The sequence below is a fragment of the Phocoena sinus genome, chromosome X (assembly GCF_008692025.1).
Source record: "Phocoena sinus isolate mPhoSin1 chromosome X, mPhoSin1.pri, whole genome shotgun sequence".
Lineage (NCBI taxonomy): Eukaryota > Metazoa > Chordata > Mammalia > Artiodactyla > Phocoenidae > Phocoena > Phocoena sinus.
Window position 1 is genome coordinate 28,113,240 of NC_045784.1, and position 24,543 is coordinate 28,137,782.

Consider the following 24,543-nt stretch of genomic DNA (forward strand, 5'->3'; position numbering starts at 1 on the left):
GGGTTTTCAAAGACTATTGGTTCAATTAAGGAATAAATGAACAAAGAACCATGTACCTGACATTAACATTATCTAACATTACCCTAACATTCAGAGTAATAAGAACCTACTTTATAACACATTGACTTCAATTATAGACATCAAGGACCCCAAATGATAAAAGCTCCCAAAGCAGGCAATAATATTTAGGGTATAATAACATTATGCAGCTTTCAAAAAAGATTAAAAGACACTGAATTATACTGCTTTCTTATACAAGAAAGAAGATCCCAGATTTTAGGTATTTTTATGGAAAAAATTTTAGGTATTTTTATGGGGAAAAAAGCCATTTCATGTAAAGCAATCTCTATCTAAACCCAAGCAAGGACATTTATAAATATAATTCACTATTTAAAAATAATAACTAAAAAAAATTAAAAAAATAAAAACAATAACAAACATAAACTTCCTTATCAGAATCCCACTGGTATTTCATTGAAAACACAATATACTGGCTTTTATCAGAATTCATGTAAATATTATGGCTCAGTTTTACCTGATAAGGTTTTGACAAAATTTTACAGTGAACTGAACTGAAATATAGTAAGATATGCATTTCCATTCAGACATTGGGATATGTGGTTTGGTAAACCTTATGTTTATCTTTAAGCAAAAAATGTGTATGATACCATTTTCCGTAAAAAGGTTATTATAATATTTTGAAAATGGGAATTGTTTGTGTTTGTAACACTATGAGCTTTGTATTTATGGGAGTTAATTTTGTCATGATCTATGAGAGTATAAATCATATTACTGACACTGACACATTTTAACAATCTTCAGTGAAGATAACAGCGAATGTGGCTCTCATTAGGTAAGGAAAGAAAATTGCACGCATGTAGAACAGCGATCCAGAGTTATGAGCTTTCTACAGGGGACGTGTACATTTGTCAGAAGATAACTGCAGTACAAATTTGCAAATCTCTTCAGGCAAACATAGTACAACATTATTCTTTGTAGAATGCAACATACACCTTCCATATATGGAAAGACAGCAAACTCTGGTAAGGTGCTTCTTAAACAAGGTTGTGCAGAAATGAACAGATGAGATGATCAGGGCGGAATGGTTGTTTGAGAAAAGAGAAAAACAGAATCATCAATCTCCTCACACTAAGATGACTGTCATCTAACTTGTGAAATCCCTTGGATACCAATGGAAATAAACTGTTTAGTTTTAGTTTGTTCTGTTATAACCTTGGTGGAGAAATGAGGAGATGTTTAAGAAGGGGCGTGGTGGGGCTCACAGAAAAAGAAAAAGAAGAAACATCTATTTCCCGCGAGGTCTGTATTTACGTTAGGGCATCTACATTCACTAAGTGACCGTAGACTTTGACCCTAACAATAAAAAAATTAAGCACATCCAAGTAATTATTTCCCATTTAAATACACACTGTACCCACTAAGACTGCTTGTTCAATCTCTGGATAATGAAATCTCCCAGGTAGCAGTGTAATGTACAGCTAAAAATGAATCTTGAGCAATGCTATTATCATCTTGTCCAGATTGGCCAATCTGTCTCAACCCCAATCTGGAGAGGTCTTATTAGAGGCTAAAACTCTTTGCCAATTCTTGATTCAATACAAGTGCCTGTGGCTCAGATTTAGTGGTGAATTACCCTGAACACCTACCTGGCCAAAATGACTTGAAAAAAGACTATAATTCATTTAGCACAGGCAATCAGAGACCAGTAGTAGAAAAAACAACATCAAATGGCCACCTAAATCCTACCTATTGATAACATTACGGTTATCCATTGCCACAACCTGTCCCCAGATCTGCCAGCCACAACCCTCTAGCCCCAACCTCTCTCTCTCCTTCTCACCTTCCATCCCTCCTTCCATTTTTCCTATTCTTCCCTCCTTCCTTCCCTCCTCTTCTTCCTTTCCTTCCCTCTTCTCCTTCCTCTGTCTCTCCTTCTTTCCTTTCTCTAAGGGTCATATTTAATCATAATTTTCAGAGAAAAACTCTAGACATATTTTCTCCTTCATTGGATAGATTGTGTCAGTAAAAGAAAACTGTGAATAACTGTCACAACAATTTTTCAGAGCTACTTTACTTAAACATGTGATGAAATAGGAAAAGCATTTTTTATCAGATTTCTCTGACACTAAACTATAAATTACAAGTCATCCTCTGCTATAAATTCACAATTTTAGAAAATAAACTTAGAGCTTCATGTATGTTTTACTTTTAAAGGCTTAATTTGCATATTTCACACACATCCCTATTCCTCTACAATATAGTGGTATAATTTTTACTCTAAAATTAAGCAGTCGAGTTGCTTAATTTTTTAAATGGCTACATTTAACAATCTTTTAAAAATTACAGTTGTAATTTTAACTTCTGTTTTTTGCTTAATGTAATTCACTTAGTAAAAGTTATTTTCATTTCTAAATGGTAGCAGCCCCCTGTTTTCTAAAATAAGAATTTAATTAAACAACTTATGCTAAAGGAGAACAGAAACTTAGTATCAAATGCGTGATTTTTCAATTCAAGATCTACAACTATGAAAAGCTAACTTATTCACAGGCCGTGTCCTTATTCCCTTTCTGGGGACTATACTTCAATCACTGCATGTCTAAAGTTTGATCTGAAGTTAATAAATTCGAAACTAAGTTTTCCCAGAGTCATAAGACATTTTATTACATCATCTCTAATTTCTCATGCTCTGCAGCTACAATTACAATCCCCCAGCTCTAATCTCTGTTAAAAATGAATCTTCTTTATCACATTTCATTCACATTATGCATAAAGCAATTTACATTTTTTTATATTGTAATTTTTTATTGAGAAATCTGTGTAAATATAAAGCTCTAATATATTTAACAATATATTCAAGATTGAGACATTATTGCAATATTTGGAGCAAAACTGATTAGAACAATATTATGAAATGAGAAAAATAATTATTAATTACTAACGAAGAATAATTTTGTTGCACTATAAATGCATCCTCTTTTTATTACTTCTCTCCATGATATCATTTATTTATTATTTATTTATTTGTAAACATCTTTATTGGAGTATAATTGCTTTACAATGGTGTTAGTTTCTGCTTTATAACAAAATGGATCACTTAAACATATACTTATGTCCCCATATCTCTTCTCTCTTGCGTCTCCCTCCCTCCCTCCCTAGAGAAGTTCCTATAGCATTTTTTGTAAAACTGGTTTGGTGGTGCCGAATTCTCTTAGCTTTTGCTTGTCTGTAAAGCTTTTAATTTCTCCATCAAATCTGAATGAGATCCTTGCTGGGGAGAGTAATCTTGGTTGTAGGTTCTTCTCCTTCATCACTTTAAATATGTCCTGCCAGTCCCTTCTGGCTTGCAGAATTTCTGCTGAAAGATCAGCTGTTAACCTTATGGGGATTCCCTTGTGTGTTATTTGTTGTTTTTCCCTTGCTGCTTTTAATATGTTTTCTTTGTATTTAATTTTTGACAGTTTGGTTAACATGTGTCTTGGCGTGTTTCTCCTTGGATTTATCCTGTATGGGACTCTGCGCTTCCTGGACTTGATTAACTATTTCCTTTCCCATATTAGGGACGTTTTCAACTAAAATGTCTTCAAATATTTTCTCAGTCCCTTTCTTTTTCTCTTCTTCTTCTGGGACCCCTATAATTCGAATGTTGGTGCTTTTAATGTTGTCCCAGAGGTCTCTGAGACTGTTCTCAATTCTTTTCATTGTTTTTTCTTTCTTCTGCTCTACCATCGTTATTTCCACTATTTTATCTTCCAGGTCACTTATACGTTCTTCTGCCTCAGTTATTCTGCTATTGATTCCTTCTAGAGAATTTTTAATTTCATTTACTGTGATGTTCATCACTGGTTTTTTGCCCTTTAGTTCTTCTAGTTTCTTGGTAGACGTTTCTTGTATTTTCTCCATTCTATTTCCAAGATTTTGGATCATCTTTACTATCATTATTCTGAATTCTTTTTCAGGTTGACTGCCTATTTCCTCTTCATTTGTTAGGTCTGGTGGGTTTTTGCCTTGCTCCTTTATCTGCTGTGTGTTTCTCTGTCTTCTCATTTTGCTTAACTTACTGTGTTTGGGGTTTCCTTTTTGCAGGCTGCAGGTTCGTAGTTCCCGTTGTTTTTGGTGTCTGTCCCCAGTGGCTAAGGTTGGTTCAGTGGGTTGTGTAGGCTTCCTGGTGGATGGGACTAGTGGCTGTGTTCTAGTGGATGTGGCTGGATCTTGTCTTTCTGGTGGGCAGGTCCACGTCTGGTGGTGTGTTTGGGGGTGTCTGTGGCCTTATTATGATTTTAGGCAGCCTCTCTGCTAATGGATGGGGTTGCGTTCCTCTCTTGCTAGTTGTTTGGCATGGGGTGGCCAGAACTGTAGCTTGTTGGTCATTGAGTGGAGCTGGGTGTAGGTGTTGAGATGGACATCTCTGGGAGATTTTCACCGTCTGATATTACGTGGAGCTGGGAGGTCTCTTGTTGACCAGTGTCCTGAACTTGGCTCTCCCACTCCAGAGGCACAGCCCTGATGCCTGGCTGGAGTACCAAGAGCCTGTCACCCACACAGCTCAGAATAAAAGGGAGAAAATAAGGAAAGAGAGAAAGAAGAAGATAAAATAAAATAAAATAAAATAAAATAAAGTTATTAAAAGAAAAAATAATTTAAAAAAATTTTTAAGTAATAAAAAAAATTAAAAAGAAAGAAGAGAGCAACCAAACTAAAAAACAAATCAACTAATGATAACAAATGCTCAAACTATACTTTAAAAAAACCCCAAACAACAACAACAAAAAAAAAAAACGGACAGACAGAACCCTAGCACAAATGGTAAAAGCAAAGCTATACAGACAAAATCTCACACAGAAGCATACACATACACACTGATAAAAAAAGAAAAAGGGGAAAAAAACATATATATCGTTGCTCCCGAAGTCCACCTCCTGAATTTGGTTTGATTCGTTGTCTATTCAGGTATTCCACAGATGCAGGGTACATCAAGTTGATTGTGGAGACTTAATCCCGCTGCTCCTGAGGCTGCTGGGAGAGATTTCCCTTTGTCTTCTTTGTTCTCACAGCTCCCGGGGTTCAGCTTTGGATTCGGCTCCGCCTGTGCGTGTCTCCTGAGGGCGGCTTTTCTTCACTCAGACAGGACGGGGTTAAAGGAGCCCGTGATTCGGGGGCTCTGGCTCACTCAGGCCAGGGGGAGGGTCGGGTAGGGATGCGGGGCGAGCCTGCGGCGGCAGAGGCCGGCGTGACGTTGTACCAGCCTGAGGCGCGACGTGCGTTCTCCCGGGGAAGTTGTCCCTGGGTCACGGGACCCTGGCAGTGGCGGGCTGCACAGGCTCCCGGAAGGGGAGGTGTGGAGAGTGACCTCTGCTCGCACGCAGGCTTCTTGGTGGCGGCAGCAGCGGCCTTAGCATCCCATGCCCGTCTCTGTGGTCCGCGCTGATAGCCGCGGCTCGAGCCAGTCTCTGGAGCTCCTTTAAGCAGCGCTCTTAACCCCATCTCCTCGCACCAGGAAACAAAGAGGCAAGAAAAAGTCTCTTGACTCTTAGGCAGGTCCAGACATTTCCCCGGACTCCCTCCCGGCTAGCCGTGGTGCACTAACCCCTTCAGGCTGTGTTCACGCAGCCAACCCCAATCCTCTCCCTGGGATCTAAGCTCCGAAGCCCGAGCCTCAGCTCCCAGCCCCCGCCCGCCCCGGCGGGTGAGCAGACAAGCCTCTCGGGTTGGTGAGTGCCGGTCGGCACCGATCCTCTGTGCAGGAATCTCTACGTTTTGTCCTCCGCACCCCTGTTGCTGTGCTCTCCTCCGCGGCTCCGAAGCTCCCCCCTCCGCCACCCGCAGTCTCCGCGCGTGAAGGGGCTTCCTAGTGTGTGGACACCTTTCCTCCTTCACAGCTCCCTCCCCCTGGTGCAGGTCCCGTCCCTATTCTTTTGTCTGTGTTTTTTCTTTTTTCTTTTGCCCTACCCGGGTATGTGGGGAGTTTCTTGCTTTTTGGGAGGTCTGAGGTGTTCTGCTAGCGTTCAGTAGGTGTTCTGTAGGAGCTGTTCCACGTGTAGATGCATTTCTGGTGTATCTGTGGGGAGGAAGGTGATCTCCCCGTCTTACTCTTCTGCCATCTTGAAGCTCCCTCACAATCTACATTTTTTTGAGAACCAACTACTGTATGTGCAGGTGTCAAACGAACTTATATTTAGAGTACTGGGGCATAAACAGTTTTATTTCAGGTCTCCATATTGCAAAGTTAAAACAGATAAACATATTGCTTACATTGGGAGGAGGGGTGAGGAAATGACCTCTCCCCCAGTGTAAGGAGCTTTGGAAGGAAAGCGTTTTAAATCAGTGTTCTCTGCTCTCCTCTAGCTAAGAGATGGGGGTGTGACCCAAGCATGGTCAACTGGACTCCTCCCAGGACTTTAAATTTTGAACAGTTACACAGTATAAAGCAAGAGAGGATCACAGAGAGACTCAAGTAGTACCTGCTAACTAAATGCCCAGGCATACTCAGGTCCGTTTTCTTTTTCTAGGTCTTTTTCCATTGCCTTCAAGCTAATTACAGTGTTTACTTTCTGCCTGATTTAATCAGAGGGTACTTTCCCTTGCTTGCATGGAGAGAAACCTACCTAATATGCAACTACACTACATTTGATGATTTTACTTCTCTGTTTAAAATCCTTTCAAGATTGTTACCAGCCGCAGGCCATAATCAAAACTCCTTAGTCTGTATTGTAATAGTTCTGTATGGTGGCTTATTTTATAACGGATTAACGCATTAAATCATACAAATTTGTAACAGATAAAAATATCAAATCACTAGGTTATACACCTGAAACTATTATAATATTGTACGTCAATTATAATTTTTCTTAAAAACCCTCCTTAGTCTGGCAAGGAAGGGTCCCCATTTTTTAGTCCTACCCTTCTCTATGCAATATCATAAATTTCTTCCTCATCCCCTTAGTTTCAGCCAGATGGAATCACAATTTCTATCACATACTGCACTGTTTACTTCAGTGAAAAGCACAGCTCCTTCTGCCAGGATCACCTTTGTCATTTTATCTACCCGGTTAATTCCAAGTTGTTCTTTAATGCTTGGCTTAGGTTTTATCTTCTTCAAGAAGCTCTTCCTGACATCTCTTCTCCTCCTTGGGCATGGAGATGCCCTCTCCATGAAGTAAGTCCCTAGAGCATCGCCCAAGGATTCCCAGGGAAGTGGAAAACTATGGCATCGAAGGGTGGGGATTCTGGAACCAGACTGCTTAGGTTCAAATCTCAGTGCTATCTTTTTACTACTTGACGTTGAGCAAGTTACTTACAACATTACTTACACAAGCACTCACTGTGCTTTAGTATAAATCTCACAGTGTTGTTGTAAGCATTAAGTGACACACACAAATTATTTAGATCAGTGACTAGCATCATTAACGCTAAATATGTGCTAGGTATTATCCTGAAATTTATTTCTATCACAGTGCTATTATTGCTTTTTATTCCCATCATCTTCTTTAATCTGTGCATTCCTATCTTGTCTAACTCTGTATTTCTCAGGCATTTAGTAGTCGCTCAATAAAAATTTACTAAAAGAATATATGAGTAAATTGACATTGATAGTGTTTTACAGTTTATAAAGCACAGGTGGAACACTGCATCATTTCTCACACCTCAAACAGTAAAATTAGAATTGCTTTATTTAACACTCTACATAGAGGAAATATTTCTTCCCTGATATTACAATCAATACTTCCCCAAACTCACCTCTCTTTTTTATAACCCTCCACACACACACATTTGTTTAATGTTTATTTAGGGTCATTTTACTGACCATTTAGTGACTGTAGCTATACAAGGCAGGAATTGACAATATCTTTATAATTTTTTTTAATGTAAGGGGAAGAAGCAGGAAAATCATCCCCACTATTTAGCAAGAGAAGAGAGATTACAGGTGTGTATGTGTGTGTGTGTGTGTGTGTGTGTGTATGTGTGTGTGTGTGTGAACATTTATAATACAGTTGACCCTTGAATAACACAGGTTTGAACTATGCAAGTCCAATTATACGGGGATTTTTGTTTAAATAGAAATACAATCAGCCCCCCGTATCTGCAGATGCAGAATCCACAGTGCAGAATCCACGGATATGGAGGGCCAACTATGGGACCTGAGTATCTGCAGATTTTGTTATCCATGGTGGATTCCAGAACCAATCCCCTGTGTGACTGACAACTGTACTGGCTTTCTGTGACCCTAGACATGGCACTTGAACTTCTCCTCTGAATTACTTTTGGACCTGTAGTGAAAGACTATCACTTTGAAGAGGCATCAAACGTTTTACAAAGGAGTGTGAATTATCTTTCCCACTCTAGTATCTAGTGTCTTTTACAGGAGGCCATAATGTCATTAGCAGAATGGGGTCCAGGTGTGGAAATGAGCTCTTATTTTCGTGTAATATTATTATATGACATACAGTTTGCACAACACAAATACCATGAATAGGCAGACTTACATAGTTTGCTTAGCACCTAGTATTAATTACTGACATTAGTTGAATACTTGCAGTAATCAAGGCAAGGTGGGAAGCATTTTCATGTACTACCTAATTTAATCCTCATGACCACCTATAAGGAACATAGTATCATTATCCACATTGTATAGATAGATGACCTCAGGTTCAGGGAGGTTGAATAACTTACCCAAGGTCATACAGCTATAGTAGAGGAGCCAAACTTTAAACCCATACAATCTGCTTTCAAAGCCCATGCTTTAAGCATCATAACATACTGTCTCCTCTGGTTAGGAATAGTCCCGGAAGTACTGGAATAGCTCAGTATGATATTGTGAAAGAATGTACCTCTTGTTTCTTTATGTATCAGCACACTGCAACTGTAAAATGCTTAGCTTTGTGTCTGACACACACTATATTTTCAAATACACATATATCACCAAATGGTAGCCACATTTACAGTTAATACTGGCAGGCAGTATACGTAGTAAGAACACAGGCTTAGGCACCAAACAGACTTGGATTTGAATATTTGCTCTGCTACTTATTAGGAGTGTGACATCTATGAGCTTCGGTTGCTTTTTTGGAAAAATTTGGCTACTAATACTTGTTATAAAGCAGTAGTAAAACAAACTATACATATATATTTATATAATATTTACATATCTTTATATTCACACATCTCCAACACTATATGGTATATGTGAATCCTTTGTGCCTTGTACCTAGAAGAGGAAACCAAGATCCAGAGCATGATTTGACCACAATCATGCCATTTGCAAATGACAAAAAAAGACAACTGGGGCTTCCCTGGTGGCGCAGTGGTTGAGAGTCTGCCTGCCGACGCAGGGGACACGGGTTGGTGCCCCGATCCAGGAAGATCCCACATGTCGCGGAGCGGCTGGGCCCGTGAGCCATGGCCGCTGAGCCTGCGTGTCCGGAGCCTGAGCTCCGCAACGGGAGAGGCCACAACAGTGAGAGGCCCGCGTACCGCAAAAAAAAAAAAGACCACTGAATTCACGTCCTCTGAGTCTAAGATCAAGACACTTTAAATGCAGGTTGTTTACTATTAAATTATTTTCATTCCTACTGAATTGCTGAAGTTCATTTTAAAAAGAAATCTGTCTGCCCTAGTCCCTGTTTTTTCAAAAAGTATTTCTAAACAACTTCAGTACAATTTATTACTTCTTTAGAAAAGACTTGAACATCATTTACAAGTGAAAAAACTACAGCATATAAACCTTTCAAATCTACTTTTCTTATTCATTCAGAAATATAAAAGATATATGGTATATTTGTTTTAGCTAAGTGAACCGTATTTATGTCAATGTATTCTGATGTTTCTCATTGATGTCATAATTTTGCAGAATGGATTCCAATGAGGCTGAGAAATGCAATCGTTGTATTAAAAACATGTTTACTTGAGTATGGCATTAAATAAATACGAATATTAACATCTAAAGTATTTAAAAATATACTATGCTTTGTTACTTTTCTCTTTTTTTATTTGTAGCTTATTTTCAATTATCCTTATCATTGGAGGAGGAGAATTGGCATGGACAACTCAGCAGAGTGAACAACCAATTCCCAGGTTATTATATTTGATTCTGTAGTATATTATGGCTGCAGAGTGCCAAAACAAACACTTCCAATGTAGACAGCTCAAATGAGCTATTTATTTGATATAAAATAGGTTTTAAAAATACCAGATGTTTAGTGAATTTAGTTAAGCCAACTATACTTTAAGGGCTAAGCTTTTTTACATTATTTTTTACATTATTCCTTTGTAATTTATGGTTGTTTTAGACAACTGCATTCATTTATTTCCTTGATCATACTTAAGACTGAACAGAGTAGAGAGAGTAGTGTGTTGGCTCACAGAGAAAAGCTACCTAAAAACTGGTGGGAAATGACTTGTGGAAAATCTTCACTTTAAAGACAAACCTCTACCAGCCCTTCTCTTTTGTCCCCCATACCTTCTGCTTGATGATCATCTCGTTGATGTCTTCAAGATCACCCACCATCACCCTCTGTGATTTTATAACACGATCAAGCAGAGACAGCCAGTCGGTAAGTTCTGTCCAAACCCGGTTGAAATCTGCCAGAGCAGGTACCTCCAACAGCAAGGAAGATGGCATTTCTAGTTTGGAGACGGCAGTTTCCTTGGTAACCACAGGTTGTGTCACCAGCGTAACAGTCTGACTAGGAGCTAAATTTTTTTTTTCAAAAAGGAAAAAAGAAAAAAAGAAAAATTAGAAACACAAGAAGCCAATTTCAATAATAATAAAGCTAATTTAGGTGTAACAGTTTGAGCCAAAGTATTATTTATGACATTATAAATATAATTTTAAAATTATAAGTACAATTTATCCTGATGTGGATACTTTATATAGTACCACGATAGAAAAATTCAAAGTTTCCAACTTTTCATTAATACATATTTAACAATCTTTCAAAATGAGTTTGATTATCATCATGGCTGAGCAACTGATTTAATTTAAAAAGTCCTTCTCAATAACAATTATACAGGTTGTGGAATCAGTAAAGAAAAAAATAAAGTATTCAGGCTTTGCCAGGTGAATAAGTTTTACTTATTTTTTTCATTCAAGGGGAAGAAAAAAGTAAAGATTGGATAAGATCTTAATTCGAACTTATGATTTCCTCGAATAGGAAGTAAATTAGTTTGGAGGTGGACTCTAGGGAAATCAAAGCCAATGAAATGTTCTTGTCTTTGCTCTGTATTTTATACTGGGAGCAGCTTATATATTTTCTCCTTTTCTTTCAGACTGGTAATAAAGTGGCTAGCAGTGAAGAAAACCCAAGCTACATTATTTTTGGAAAATCAGAGCTAGGAAAGTTTTTCCACTCCGATAGTGAAACACTGTTTCAAGGTTATTAAGAAATATTAAATTAATATGAATAGTGATGAACACTGTAGTGTAAGGTAGCACATGGTAACAGTTAAGATCTGAAGTTCTGGAGTGAAAACACCTGGGAGAGAATCCTTCTCTGTCTTAGGAACTCTGTGACCTTGGTTAAGTTACTAAACCTCTCTAAATTTCAAGTTTTCTCTTCAGCAAGGAGGGATAATGACAGGATAAATGTCAAAGGGGCACTTGTACAGATTCAATGACTAATACAAGAAATGTACACAGAACAATACCAGAAAAATAACAGGAAAATATTAGCATAGTTCCGGACACTAGTAGGTAATACTGTTAGGTATTACTATTTTTATAAATATCTGATAAATAAGAAGCACAGTGATAACAAATATGGTGAGAAGTTAGAGATAAGGGGTCGAAATACGTAAAGTATTTGGGGAAAACTCAGTCAAAGGTCTTGCGTGGCCCTATATGTACTGAAGGGGGCTGAATTTGCTGGTGTGAATTGATACTAAATACCAACAGCTGGATTATCGAAGGTGCATGAACAAGGGCAAGAAATGTCAGGTCTAGTTTATAGCCAATGGCCTCTGGAGCCTAACATATTCAGGAGACTGGTAGTAGAGAAAGAGTGGCCTATATAGTTCAGAAGGGAAGCTTTGAGGGAAAGCTGCAAAACACAGCATCTCAACGGGAAGCCTGAGAGGCATGGATGACAAGAGAACTGTTCTAGAAACATGAAGAAAATGTGCCATACTGGCATTCCATTCTGAGGTGGCCATAAATTACTTTTCATGGTTATATTACTTTCTGCCTTTTTAAGGTTGTCTTTTTGTTAGAGAAGATGATGAAAGAAATGGAGGAAAGTCTCTTGTCTCTCAAGCTTCTTGGGGAGAACAAGAGGTTCCTACAGATGGAAGAAATAATCTTGAACAAGGTAGAAAGAAAAAAAGTGAGGTGTCAGATGGAATAAAAAACTAATGCCAAGAAGTAATGACTGAAGGACAATGATACTGAGGAGACAGAGAAGAAATAGTTTCCCAAAGCTATCTCACTACTCTGAGGCTTTTTTCTAGAAAGAATGAAACATAATTTGAAGCAGAAATAGCATCTGTGATCCAACAGTCTAGTAGGAGAAAGCATGGGAGCCAATAGGATCTAGCAATCTTAAAAGGGATTCCAAGAGAGGAGCTGAATCCCTGGAGAGAATGCATGGGTGTGGATGAAAAGAGAGCTAAATTAAAATATCACTGTAGGAGCTAACTGTGGAATGTCTAGCTGACTAGGAAATATGGACAAATTGTTCTGAAAATAGATAACAACAGATACTCAGGCAACATATAGTATTTTAGGAGGATTTCAGGGTTCTGGGAGGTGTCAGACAAGGTTTTTTTTTTAACTTGACTTATTGAAAAATTCACCCTCAAAAGAAAGAAGGAATGCGATTTTTTTCTCTAGACTTGCTTCTGACCAACAAAGAAGTGTTTAATGAAGTGGAAATGATCACATCATCTTAAATTTCTCTACAGTGAAGGACGAGAATGCAGAGAATCATCAGACTTCAACTGTTTTCTGGAAAACACATTGGGGGGGGGGGGCGGAGGGAAAAGTCTATTGAAAAGAAAGGCTAGGACCAGAGATCGAAAAACAGAACGTTTTAAGGTGACTAGAAAGTACAGTTAATATTGGGATGATAAATCGCAAAATTCTCCAATGAGGAAAAAGTATCACCAGGTAGAAAGACAGCCGAAACAGATTCAGAGGAGAGTTGAGAGGTAGAGCAATGCTGCCATCTGTGCCCTGGTCATGGGCAAAGGATCTGATTTATGGACCGGTCAGTCAGGACATGGCTGGTCTTGTCTCCTCCAGTCCTCAACACCTGAAAACATCTTTCTACCAATGGGGAAGGGAGGAGAAACTTTCCATTTTGCTCACTGCTTTATCTTCTGCACCTCCCACAGGTTCTAGAATCTAGAAGATGCTCAACTGATGACCTCTGAATAAATGAATGAAACAAACAAAAAACGTCTTTGCACAGCAAGATTTTCAGTAAACTTAGAGGCCTTCTATCTAAGGCGAGTGCTAAAAGAGAACACCTAAAGACAGTTTCTCGAAGCCTAGAACGCAGAACATGCCAAGGCTCTTGCTGTTTAGGTGATTTTAGCTATTTTAAGAGCAAGAAAATAATGAGCCACTGCTTGGGGAAGGCAATGGAAAGTCAAATATTAAAGGGAGAAAATAGAACCAATGAATTCTTATGTTCCCTACTTTTCTATCAAGAGGGGAAAAGCAGGAAACAACACTGGATCAAGAAGCAGAGTATAAAACAGACTATCTAAGGCTAGACTGATGGATTTAAACCCTTGCTCTGCCATTTTTAAGCTGTGTAACCCTAGGCAGGTTACTTAACCTCCCTGAATCTCCATTTACACCTCTTTAAAATGGAGATTATAATAGTACTTCCCTCACAGAGAGCTGGTCTTACCATTTCCTAGATATACAATCTTGGACAAGATTACAGGCATCTGGAGGTAAGGGATTATACCATGCTTGCTAAACTGAACTTTTCTGAACCTCAGATTATTTACCCGCATAATGAGGAAAACAGTACCAATCACATGGAATTGTTCTAATTAGTATTTTATGAATTGATATGGTAAGTCACCTCCTAGCATGTGTATGTGTGTGTTTTTCCTCCTCCTTTCCCTTTTGCTGTTCAATGTTTATTGGCTGCTCACTTTCTAAATTAGCATGGCTTTCCAGGTCCTGTGCTCTTAGAACCAGACTTCATACTCCAGCTTCACCTCCCTCCGTTCTTCCCATGCTTCCCCATACCTCAGTCTCTATATGGCATTCTCCCATTAGCACAGACCATCTCACCCTTTCGTGCCCTTCCATATGCTCTATATTCTTCTTGAAAACTCCTCTCCCTTCCCCAGACAAAAGTCTCAATTCCTTTTCAAATACCAACTCTAGATTTCTATGTTTCGTGGAGGACCAGGGTAAGTTTATAACTAAAAATCTCTATGAGGCATAGAATTACACCATTCTTTTGGGTCTTAAACACTTTGAATCCTTAACATTTTATTACTGAAATCTAATCATCACTAGGAAGAACAAAATCTTGCACCATTATTAGGGTTGGGGAATTTTAATTTTATTTGTAATATGGCTAGAGGGTAGCTGATAGTACTTGAGAGCTGGGTTCTAAACTCCAGAAACTTTGGGTCTCCTAGAGAAAAAAAGTGCTATATCATGAAGTAGAAAGAGGCTAATCTCCATCTATGACACACATTTTATTAGGGTCAATTCTATCTACAACACTACTTGAAATATTTCATTCTGCCTAAAAAGACTTGTCTCTAGATCCATGTATGTGCACATACTTTAATTTTTTTATTAAGCAAGATGCTTCAATGGAAAAATTTTGAGGTCCTGAGAACATTTCTTTTAAATAAATTTATTTATTTTATTTATTTAGTTTTGGCTACTTTGGTTCTTTGTTGCTGTGTGTGGCTTTCTCTAGTTGCGGCAAGCGGAGGCTACTCTTCACTGCAGTGCGCGGCCTTCTCGTTGCTGTGGCTTCTCTTGTGGAGCACGGGCTCTAGGTGCGTGGGCTCAGTAGTTGTGGCTTGCAGGCTCTAGAGCACGGGCTCAGTAGCTGTGGTGCACAGGCTTAGTTGCCCTGCGGCATGTGGGATCTTCCCGGACCAGGGCTCGAACCCGTGTCCCTGCACTGGCAGGCGGATTCTTAACCACTGTGCCACCAGGGAAGCCTGAGGTCCTGAGAACATTTATCATATTTTATTATGTATATCATATATTGACTCATACTGCATATTCAGATGCCTCTACTTTTAGCTAAAGAGAAAAAAAATTAGGTTGCTTCTTTTCCACTGTCCTTTTACTAGAAACATAAGCAAATCACCTCATTAGGTAAAGTGTGGGCTGGTCGGATCTGTAAGGAGGCAGTTTAAGTGGTTTTGTCCAGACTGAGCCACAGAATCTTGACACCAAGGGTCAGGCAGGGATATTTCGTCATTCCATGGGAGTTTTCTGTTAACTTCATAATTTAAAAGATGGAAAGAGGATTTGTTGAGAGTTCTCTCAACCCGTAACCCTCATCAGGGAAGGAGTTAGGATACATAAACGACTACACAGAATCTTAAGCACGAAGTTCTAGGATGGGTTTCCAGGTTTTCTTCCTTAAGGAGCACGGAAAATGGCTTCCCCTCTTGCCGGCAGGGATCCTTTCCTCCGTGCCCCCGTTGAACGCCCGTACAGTTTGATCTGCTTGCCTGGATGTCTGCCTCTTGCCTCAGGCCACTGTCCAGGGTTGCAAGGAGTTGGCCCTAGGAATGGCTGCTTCAAATCGCTGCTTCTTTAACCATCACCGAGACCAAGGTCATTCTTCTCAAGTCCGATGGAAGAAGCATCTCTTCCAGCATGGGGTTAGGTGGAAAACAGTCCTTAAGGTGTCACACTATTAACCGTCCCTCCAGCAACAGGGGCTAGTGTCCTTGGTTAATCAATTCACGTCAGAACCACACGTATTACAATGTGTATCACTAAGCCAGGTAGATAGATACACACATCATATATATGTATGTGAATAGATATGTGCACACACACACAGACACACACACACACACACAGAGCCTGTATAGTCTGACTACTAATGATTGTAGCATAACGTGTTTCACATGTGTTCATTAGAAAATTAAGATAACTCTACTAGAAATTGTATTTTCCTTCCACAGTTAAGCATACAAAAAGTCAAACTCAAATTTTCTGAAAGGAATCAAGTTTGGTACACCAGAATAGTAGCATGAGTAACACTAGGTGTAATATACTATTGCAAACCACAGCTTTGCTCTGAGTATTTTGTTGATTAAAAGGTGTTGGCTTCAGGAGGGAACTCTCATTTTTTCAAAAGTGTTTTAAGAATATTTCTCTAGTCTAAAATTTTAATTGGTTTCGAGGGTACATGATTAGTCAGACTAATAGCTTTACTTAGAGCTTTAGAGGAACTACTAAATGTTTTAAAAAACACACAATGTGTTTGGAATACTTCCTTTGAAGTATTCACACGTGGTTTTTCTGTAATTGACAGGTCTCCTTTGGTTGATAAGAAAACAAGGAACACATTTTATTTCTAGCTTTGTTGTACGAATGTGGGTAATTTTTTTACTTTGATATTTGAAAAATCAGTCAACTGATGAAATGATAAATTATTGGACCCACACTAACACAGATATCTAAAAAGTAGCATCCTGTATATGTGGTTAAATTGAATTACTATCTAACACTAGAGTTATAGGAAAGATTGTTTTAGCTATTTATCCATATCACCAACAGATAAAATAACTATCTCCATGTAAGCAACATGGGAAAATATTTTTCTTTTTGAATATTTAAAAGGATGGCACGTAGCTTAATGAAACATGCACAAGAAAGTACATGTTACCAAAATTAGAAATCATGCATGGACTCAAAAAGAACCTCACTTCTCTCTAAATATTTGTAGTCTGTAGGTACGTGTGGAAAATTAGAAACAAATGTTGTGAACCCATAAACATTTATTTTTCTCTGTATCCTTTCTCATCATTCTAAAGAGGAAATAATATATATGATTCAACTATCATCAATTATTTACATTTTAGCACAATAAGGGCTTGTGCTATACATGGACGAGTCCTAGAGTACTGGAAGTCAAAGATTCATGATAAACAACTATACTTCTGGATTTTAGAAACAGATTTCTTGGGTGTAAGAGCCATAGACTTTGAAAGCTTAGTGATGCTACTTTATAATTTTTTAACTGGTTCTTTACTGCTACTAAGAATATAATGCAAATAAGAAATATTTACTGCTTCTTGGAAGAGAGATTACCACCCACACTATCACCACAATCATTTACTCAGGGTTTTCTGTATGCCAGGCAAGTTTACTTATAAGCCCTGTTTTCTTTAATTTTTACCAAATGATTTTCAGGGTTAGCATTATTCCCATTTTACTAAAAGGTAAAATACTTTGCTCAGGATCTCACATTAACAAGTGACAATGCCAAGACAGTGTGCTTAACCATTACACCTATTTCTAAGACTGATAGGACCATCAGATACTTCTCCTACATGTCCCACTCAATATATAAAAATTATTAAGTACTCAAATACTTTTGACTCCAAGAGCTATAGCTTATAATATATAGTATCCACAAAATAATCTAATATCCATTCTAATTAGGGAGAGAAGATCACCTTGAACTAGTCATAAAAATATAGGTTATAAAAATCAAGTGAATCTGGCTTCCTCCCACAAGGCAGATATTATTCTTGAGAAATATCTCCAATCTGACTTCACGCCAACTTGCATCCTTTCTTCACTAATTTGAAGATAGAAATAACCCTTGCCTTTCCCCCTTTTTAGTTTGCATCTTCGAGTTTTCATATATGAATTCTTACTCATATATGGATTCGTAACTCACATTATATAAATTCTTCATACATGTACTCAGTAAAAAGCAGTGTTTCTCAACCTTAGCACTGTTGATATTTTGGCACATATAAGTCTTTGCTGTGGGTGGCTGTCCTGTGCATTGTGGGATGTTTATCAGTATCCTTGGTCAGAGCAACATCCCACTTTTGATAACCAAACACGTTTTCAGACATTATCAAGTGTCCTCTGAAGGCCGGGAAATTGCCTCTGGTTGAGAATCACTAATTGAAAGGGTTTTCAATTTCTCTCTTTCTCAGTCTCTCTCCTCCCCTCCTCTTCCTGTGTGTGTGTTTTGGGGGTGGGTGGGTATGTGTGTGCATGGGTGTGTGTATGGTTTATATACTTGCTTAGCATTTGTAGTGGACATCCTTTATGCCTATCCAAGTTTGTGCTCTCTTACACCTCAAATTACAGATTAAGTGAAATTAAGTGCTTCTCTTAACCTCATGATATTGGGCATGCACTGAAGAAATAGTAAATACTTGAAGCTATAGCTATGAGGGAATTGTAAATAATATTACACAGGAAATGCCATGATGATAAAAGTGAAAGCATCTCTGGTAGAGAGTAAACGTCTACAAATTCTTTTTCTTCCTGCATCTATACCCTCATAGTGAGATATTCCAGATGCTCACATTGAGAGCTGTAGTATATTTCTCCATTCACTGAATATGGATTGGCCAAGTAACTTGTTCTGGCCAATGGGATATTAGTAAACATGACACAAGCAGAGGTTTGAGAAAACCTTGGCCATTGGGCTATGCTTCGAAACCTTTCACCACTATGTGAACTATGCTAGCCTATTGAATGATGACAGACAAGTGGCCCTGTCACATCCACTGTCTCATCCAATAACCAAGTGCCAGTCACATGAATGAGGTCACTGACCACCAGCTGACCATTAATACATGAGTGAGCCCAGCTGAGACTAGCAAAAGAACCATCTAGATATGCCCAGCCTAAAGCAGACCCCCAAAATCATGAGCTAGATAAATGATTCTTATTTTAAGCCACTACATGCGGGGGTAGCCTGTTATACAACAATAAATAACTGATACATTTGGTGGTAGCTTGTTATACAACAATAAACATCGGATACAACATACATTTTTACCTATTAAAGACTTGCATCCGAAACAAGATTTAAAATGACCCTCCCATTGCTACAGAAATAAAACACATGCTGATCCAACAAAGAGAACACAGTTTAGAAAAGAAATAGTCTTCAAGTTAAGGTGTGAAAGACAGAGAACTGAAGATGCACATAATCATTCTCTGATGCCTGTAAATCAGGCAGCCAACATTTTATAGGATATTTGAAAAGCAAAGCCTTCAGTAAAATGCATCGTTAATACACTTAAAACAATGTAAATGAAAAGAGTACAGAATGCGATAATGAGAGCCATGAAGTGCGTAGCCCAGTGCAGAAGACAAGGGGAGGAAAGCCACATCAGACCATAATAAAGACCATGCTATTGATGAAGGAAAATCATCAATTCTAAAACAGACATCAGAATAAAATCCATATATTCATTTGGGTATAACCAGTTAGAGAACACTGTACAGTTCTCATTACAACAAATACACTGCTATTCTACCAAAATTTTTAGCACCTTGAAAAATTCTTGAATTAAACGACCCAATCTGTTGTTTGTTTTTTAACGGAATTGCTCCTACCTGAATATTAGAGATAAGATTCTTCAGTAAAGCAAGAGCAAAACCAGGTAAGCAGCGGTCTCTACGTACTTCAGTCTAAATGAGTCTCATATTTGTTTGGGTAAGCTACGTCTTTACCCTAAGTAGCAAAATAACCAGCAACGAGTTCTTTAAGTTGTTAAACACGTACCAGGCCCTCACAAGCCTCACCCCTGAGATGAGATAAGCTACTTAAAGTATCAAATTTATCTTTTTCTTCCTCACCAACCCAGTGCAATGTCTGATACACAGTAGGGTCTCAAACAACATTCGCTGCTGCTGTTATCCAGATTACAACGAAGCATAACGTAATCCTTAAGGGACGTATAAGAGAGAGGGAGAGAGGTGGAAAGAGAGATTGATTCATTACAGTTTCAATCTAGAGTTTCATCAGGCAGAACAAAGGCAGAGGAACCATTAGCTGCAATGTAAATGAAGCAGTATTAAGTAGTTATAACATGTTGACTCCTTTGGTCTGAATTCATAATAATACCTTATATCTGTACAGAACTTTAAACAGTATTCATTTTTAGTAATTTTCTCCACGGATTTCTCACCACAACACTCCAGTGTGGGCAGGGAGAGCATCATTGCCACCAATTTATAGGAGAGGAAACTAAAATTTGGATAAATTAAAATACTTCTCCAGGAGGAACCAAGATGGCAGAGTAGACGGACGTGCTCTCACTCCCTCTTGTGAGAACACCAGAATCACAGCTAGCTGCTGGACAATCATCAACAGGAAGACACTGGAACTCACCAAAAAAGATACCCCACATCCACAGACAAAGGAGAAGCCACAGTGAGATGGTAGGAGGGGCGCAATCACAATAAAATCAAATCCCATAACTGCTGGGTGGGTGACTCAAAGACTGGCGAACACTTATACCACAGAAGCCCACCCACTGGAGTGAAGGTTCTGAGCCCCATGTCAGGCTTCCCAAACTGGGGGTCTGGCAACGGGAGGAGGAATTCCTAGAGAATCAGACTTTGAAGGCTACCGGGATTTGACTGCAGGACTTTGACAGGACTGGGGGAAACAGAGACTCCACTCTTGGAGGGCACACACAAAGTAGTGTGCGCATCGGGACCCAGGGGAAAGAGCAATGACCCCGGGAGGAGACTGAACCAGACCTATCTGCTAGTGTTGGAGGGTCTCCTGCAGAGGCGGGGGCTGGCGCTGCTTCACCGTGGGGACAAGAACACTGGCAGCAGAAGTTCTGGGAAGTACTCCTTGGCGTGAGCCCTCTCAGAGTCTGTCATTAGCCCCAGCAAAGAGCCCAGGTAGGCTCCAGTGTTGGGTTGCCTAAGGCCAAACAACCAAAAGGGAGGGAACCCAGCCCCACACATCAGCAGTCAAGCGGATTAAAGTTTTACTGAGCTCTGCCCACCAGAGGAACAGTCAGCTCTACCGACTACCAGTCCCTCCCATCAGGAAACTTACACAAGCCTCTTAGATAGCCACATCCACCAGAGGGCAGACAGCAGAAGCAAGAAGAACTACAATCCTGCAGCCTGTGGAACAAAAACCACATTCACAGAAAGACAGACAAGATGAAAAGGCAGAGGGCTATATACCGGATGAAGGAACAAGATAAAACCCCAGAAAAAAAACTAAATGAAGTGGAGATGGGCAACCTTCCAGAAAAAGAATTCAGAATAATGATAGTGAAGATGATCCAGGACCTCGGAAAAAGAATGGAGGCAAAGATCGAGAAGATGCAAGAGATGTTTAACAAAGACCTAGAACAATTAAAGAACAAACAAACAGAGATGAACAATACAATAACTGAAATGAAAAATACACTAGAAGGAATCAATAGCAGAATAACTGAGGCAGAGGAACGGATAAGTGACCTGGAAGACAGAATGGTGGAATTCACTGCTGCGGAACAGACTAAAGAAAAAAGAATGAAAAGAAATGAAGACAGCCTAAGAGATCTCTGGGACAACATTAAAGGCAACAACATTCACATTATAGGGGTCCCAGAGGAGAAGAGAGAGAGAAAGGACCTGAGAAAACATTTGAAGAGATTATAGTCGAAAACGTCCCTAACATGGGAAACGAAATAGCTACCCAAGTCCAGGAAGTGCAGCGAGTCCCATACAGGATAAACCCAAGGAGAAACACGCTGAGACACACAGTAATCAAATTGATAAAAATTAAAGACAAAGAAAAATTATTGAAAGCAGCAAGGGAAAAACGACAAATAACATACAAGGGAACTCCCATAAGGTTAACAGCTGATTTCTCAGCAGAAACTCTACAACACAGAAGGGAGTGGCATGATATACTTAAAGTGATGAAAAGGAAGAACCTACAATCAAGATTACTTTACCCGGCAAGGATCTCATTCAGATTTGATGGAGAAATCAAAAGCTTTACAGACAAGCAAAAGCTAAGAGAATTCAGTACCCACCAAACCAGCTCTACAACAAATACTAAAGGAACATCTCTAAGTGGGAAACACAAGAGAGGAAAAGGACCTACAAAAACAAACACAAAACAATTAAGAAAATGGTCAGAGGAACACACATATCGATAATTACCTTAAACGTGAATGCATTAAATGCTCCAACCAAAAGACACAGGGTTGCTGAATGGATACAAAAACAAGACCCGTATATATGCTGTCTACAAGAGACCCACTTCAGACCTATGGACACATACAGACTGAAAGGGAGGGGATGGAAAAAGACATTCCATGCAAATGGAAATCAAAAGAAAGCTGGAGTAGCTATACTCATACCAGATAAAACAGACTTAAAAATAAAGAATGTTACAAGAGACAAGGAATGACACTACATAATGATCAAGGGATTAATCCAAGAAGAAGATAACAATTATAAATATACATGCACCCAACATAGGAGCATCTCAATACATGAGGCAACTGCTAACAGCTCTACAAGAGGAAATCGACAGTAACACAATAATAGTGGGGGACTTTAACACCTCACTTACACCAATGGACAGATCATCCAAATGAAAATAAATAAGGAAACACATGCTTTAAATGACACAATAGACCAGATAGATTTAATTGATATTTATAGGTCATTCCATCCAAAAACAGCAGATTACATTTCTTCTCAAGTGCGCATAGAACATTCTCCAGGAAAGATCACACCTTCGGTCACAAATCTATCCGCAGTAAATTTAAGAAAACTGAAATCATATCCAGCATCTTTTCTGACCATGACGCTATGAGATTAGAAATGAATTACAGGGAAGGAAACGTAAAAAACACAAACACATGGAGGATAAACAATACGTTACTCAATAACCAAGAGATCACTGAAGAAACCAAAGAGGAAATAAAAAAATACTGACAGACAAATGACAATGAAAACACGATGATCCAAAACGTATGGGAGCAGCAAAAGCAGTTCTAAGAAGGAAGTTTATAGCTATAAAAGCCTGCATCAAGAAACAAGAAAAATCTCAAGTAAAATCTAACCTTACACCTAAAGGAACTACAGAAAGAAAAAGAAACAAAACAGAAAGTTAGCAGAAGGAAAGATATCATAAAGATCAGAGCAGAAATAAATGAAATAGAAACAAAGAAAACAATAGCAAAGATCAATAAAACTAAAAGCTGGTTCTTTGAGAAGATAAAATTGATAAACCATTAGCCAGACTCATCAAGAAAAAGAGGGAGAAGACTCAAATCAATAAAATTAGAAATGAAAAAGGAGAAGTTACAACAGACACCACAGAAATACAAAGCATCCTAAGAGACAACTGCAAGCAACTCTATGCCAATAAAATGGACAACCTGGAAGAAATGGAAAAATTCTTAGAAAGGTGTAACCTTGCAAGACTGAACCAGGAAGAAACAGAAAACATGAACAGACCAATCACAAGTAATGAAATTGAAACTGTGATTAAAAATCTTCCAACAAACAAAAGTCCAGGACCACATGGCTTCACAGGTGAATTCTATCAAACATTTAGGGAAGAGCTAACACCCATCCTTCTCAAGCTCTTCCAAAAAATTGCAGAGGAAGGAACACTCCCAAACTCATATTACGGGGCCACCATCACCCTGATACCAAAACCAGACAAGATACTACAAAAAAAGAAAATTACAGACCAATATCACTCATGAATATAGATGTAAAAATCCTCAACAAAACAGTAGCAAACAGAATCCAAAAACACATTAAAAGGATCACACACCACGATCGGGTGGGATTTATCACAGGGATGTAAGGATTCTTCAATATACGCAAATCAATCAATGTGATACATCATATTAACAAACTGAAGAATAAAAACCATATGATCATCTCAATAGATGTGGAGAAAGGTTTTGACAAAGTTCAACACCCATTTATGATAAAGACTCTCCAGAAAGTGGGCATAGAGGGAACCTATCTCAACATAATAAAGGCCATATACAACAAACCCATAGCAAACACCATTTTCAATGATGAAAAACTGAAAGCATTTCCTTTAAGATCAGGAACAAGACAAGGATGTCCACTCACCACTATTATTCCACATAGTTTCGTAAGTCCTAGCCACGGCAATCAGAAAAGAAAAAGAAATAAAAGGAATACAAATTGGAAAAGAGGAAGTAAAACTGTCACTGTTTGCAGATGACATGATACAATTCATAGAGAATCCTAAAAATGCCACCAGAAAACTACTAGGGCTAATCAGTGAATTTGGTAAAATTGCAGGATACAAAATTAATGCACAGAAATCTCTTGCATTCCTATACACTAATGATGAAAAATCTGAAAGACAAATTAAGGAAACACTCCCATTTACCACTGGAACAAAAAGAATAAAATACATAGGAATAAACCTACCTAGGGAGACAAAAGACCTGTATGCAGAAAACTATAAGACACTGATGAACGAAATTAAAGATGATACCAACAGATGGAGAGATATACTATGTTCCTGGATTGGAAGAATTAATATTGTGAAAATGACTATACTACCCAAAGCAATC

At 38.6% G+C, this 24,543-nt stretch overlaps 1 protein-coding gene across 1 annotated transcript in view; it reads right to left on the minus strand.

Annotated features, from left to right (window-relative positions):
* DMD (dystrophin) overlaps window positions 1–24,543 on the minus strand; it is a 2,099,690-nt gene that overhangs the window by 654,098 nt on the left and 1,421,049 nt on the right. The window contains exon 51 of the mRNA XM_032618871.1: window positions 10,475–10,707. Within this exon, the coding sequence (XP_032474762.1) occupies window positions 10,475–10,707 (233 nt within the window). The remainder of the gene's footprint in view (window positions 1–10,474; window positions 10,708–24,543) is intronic.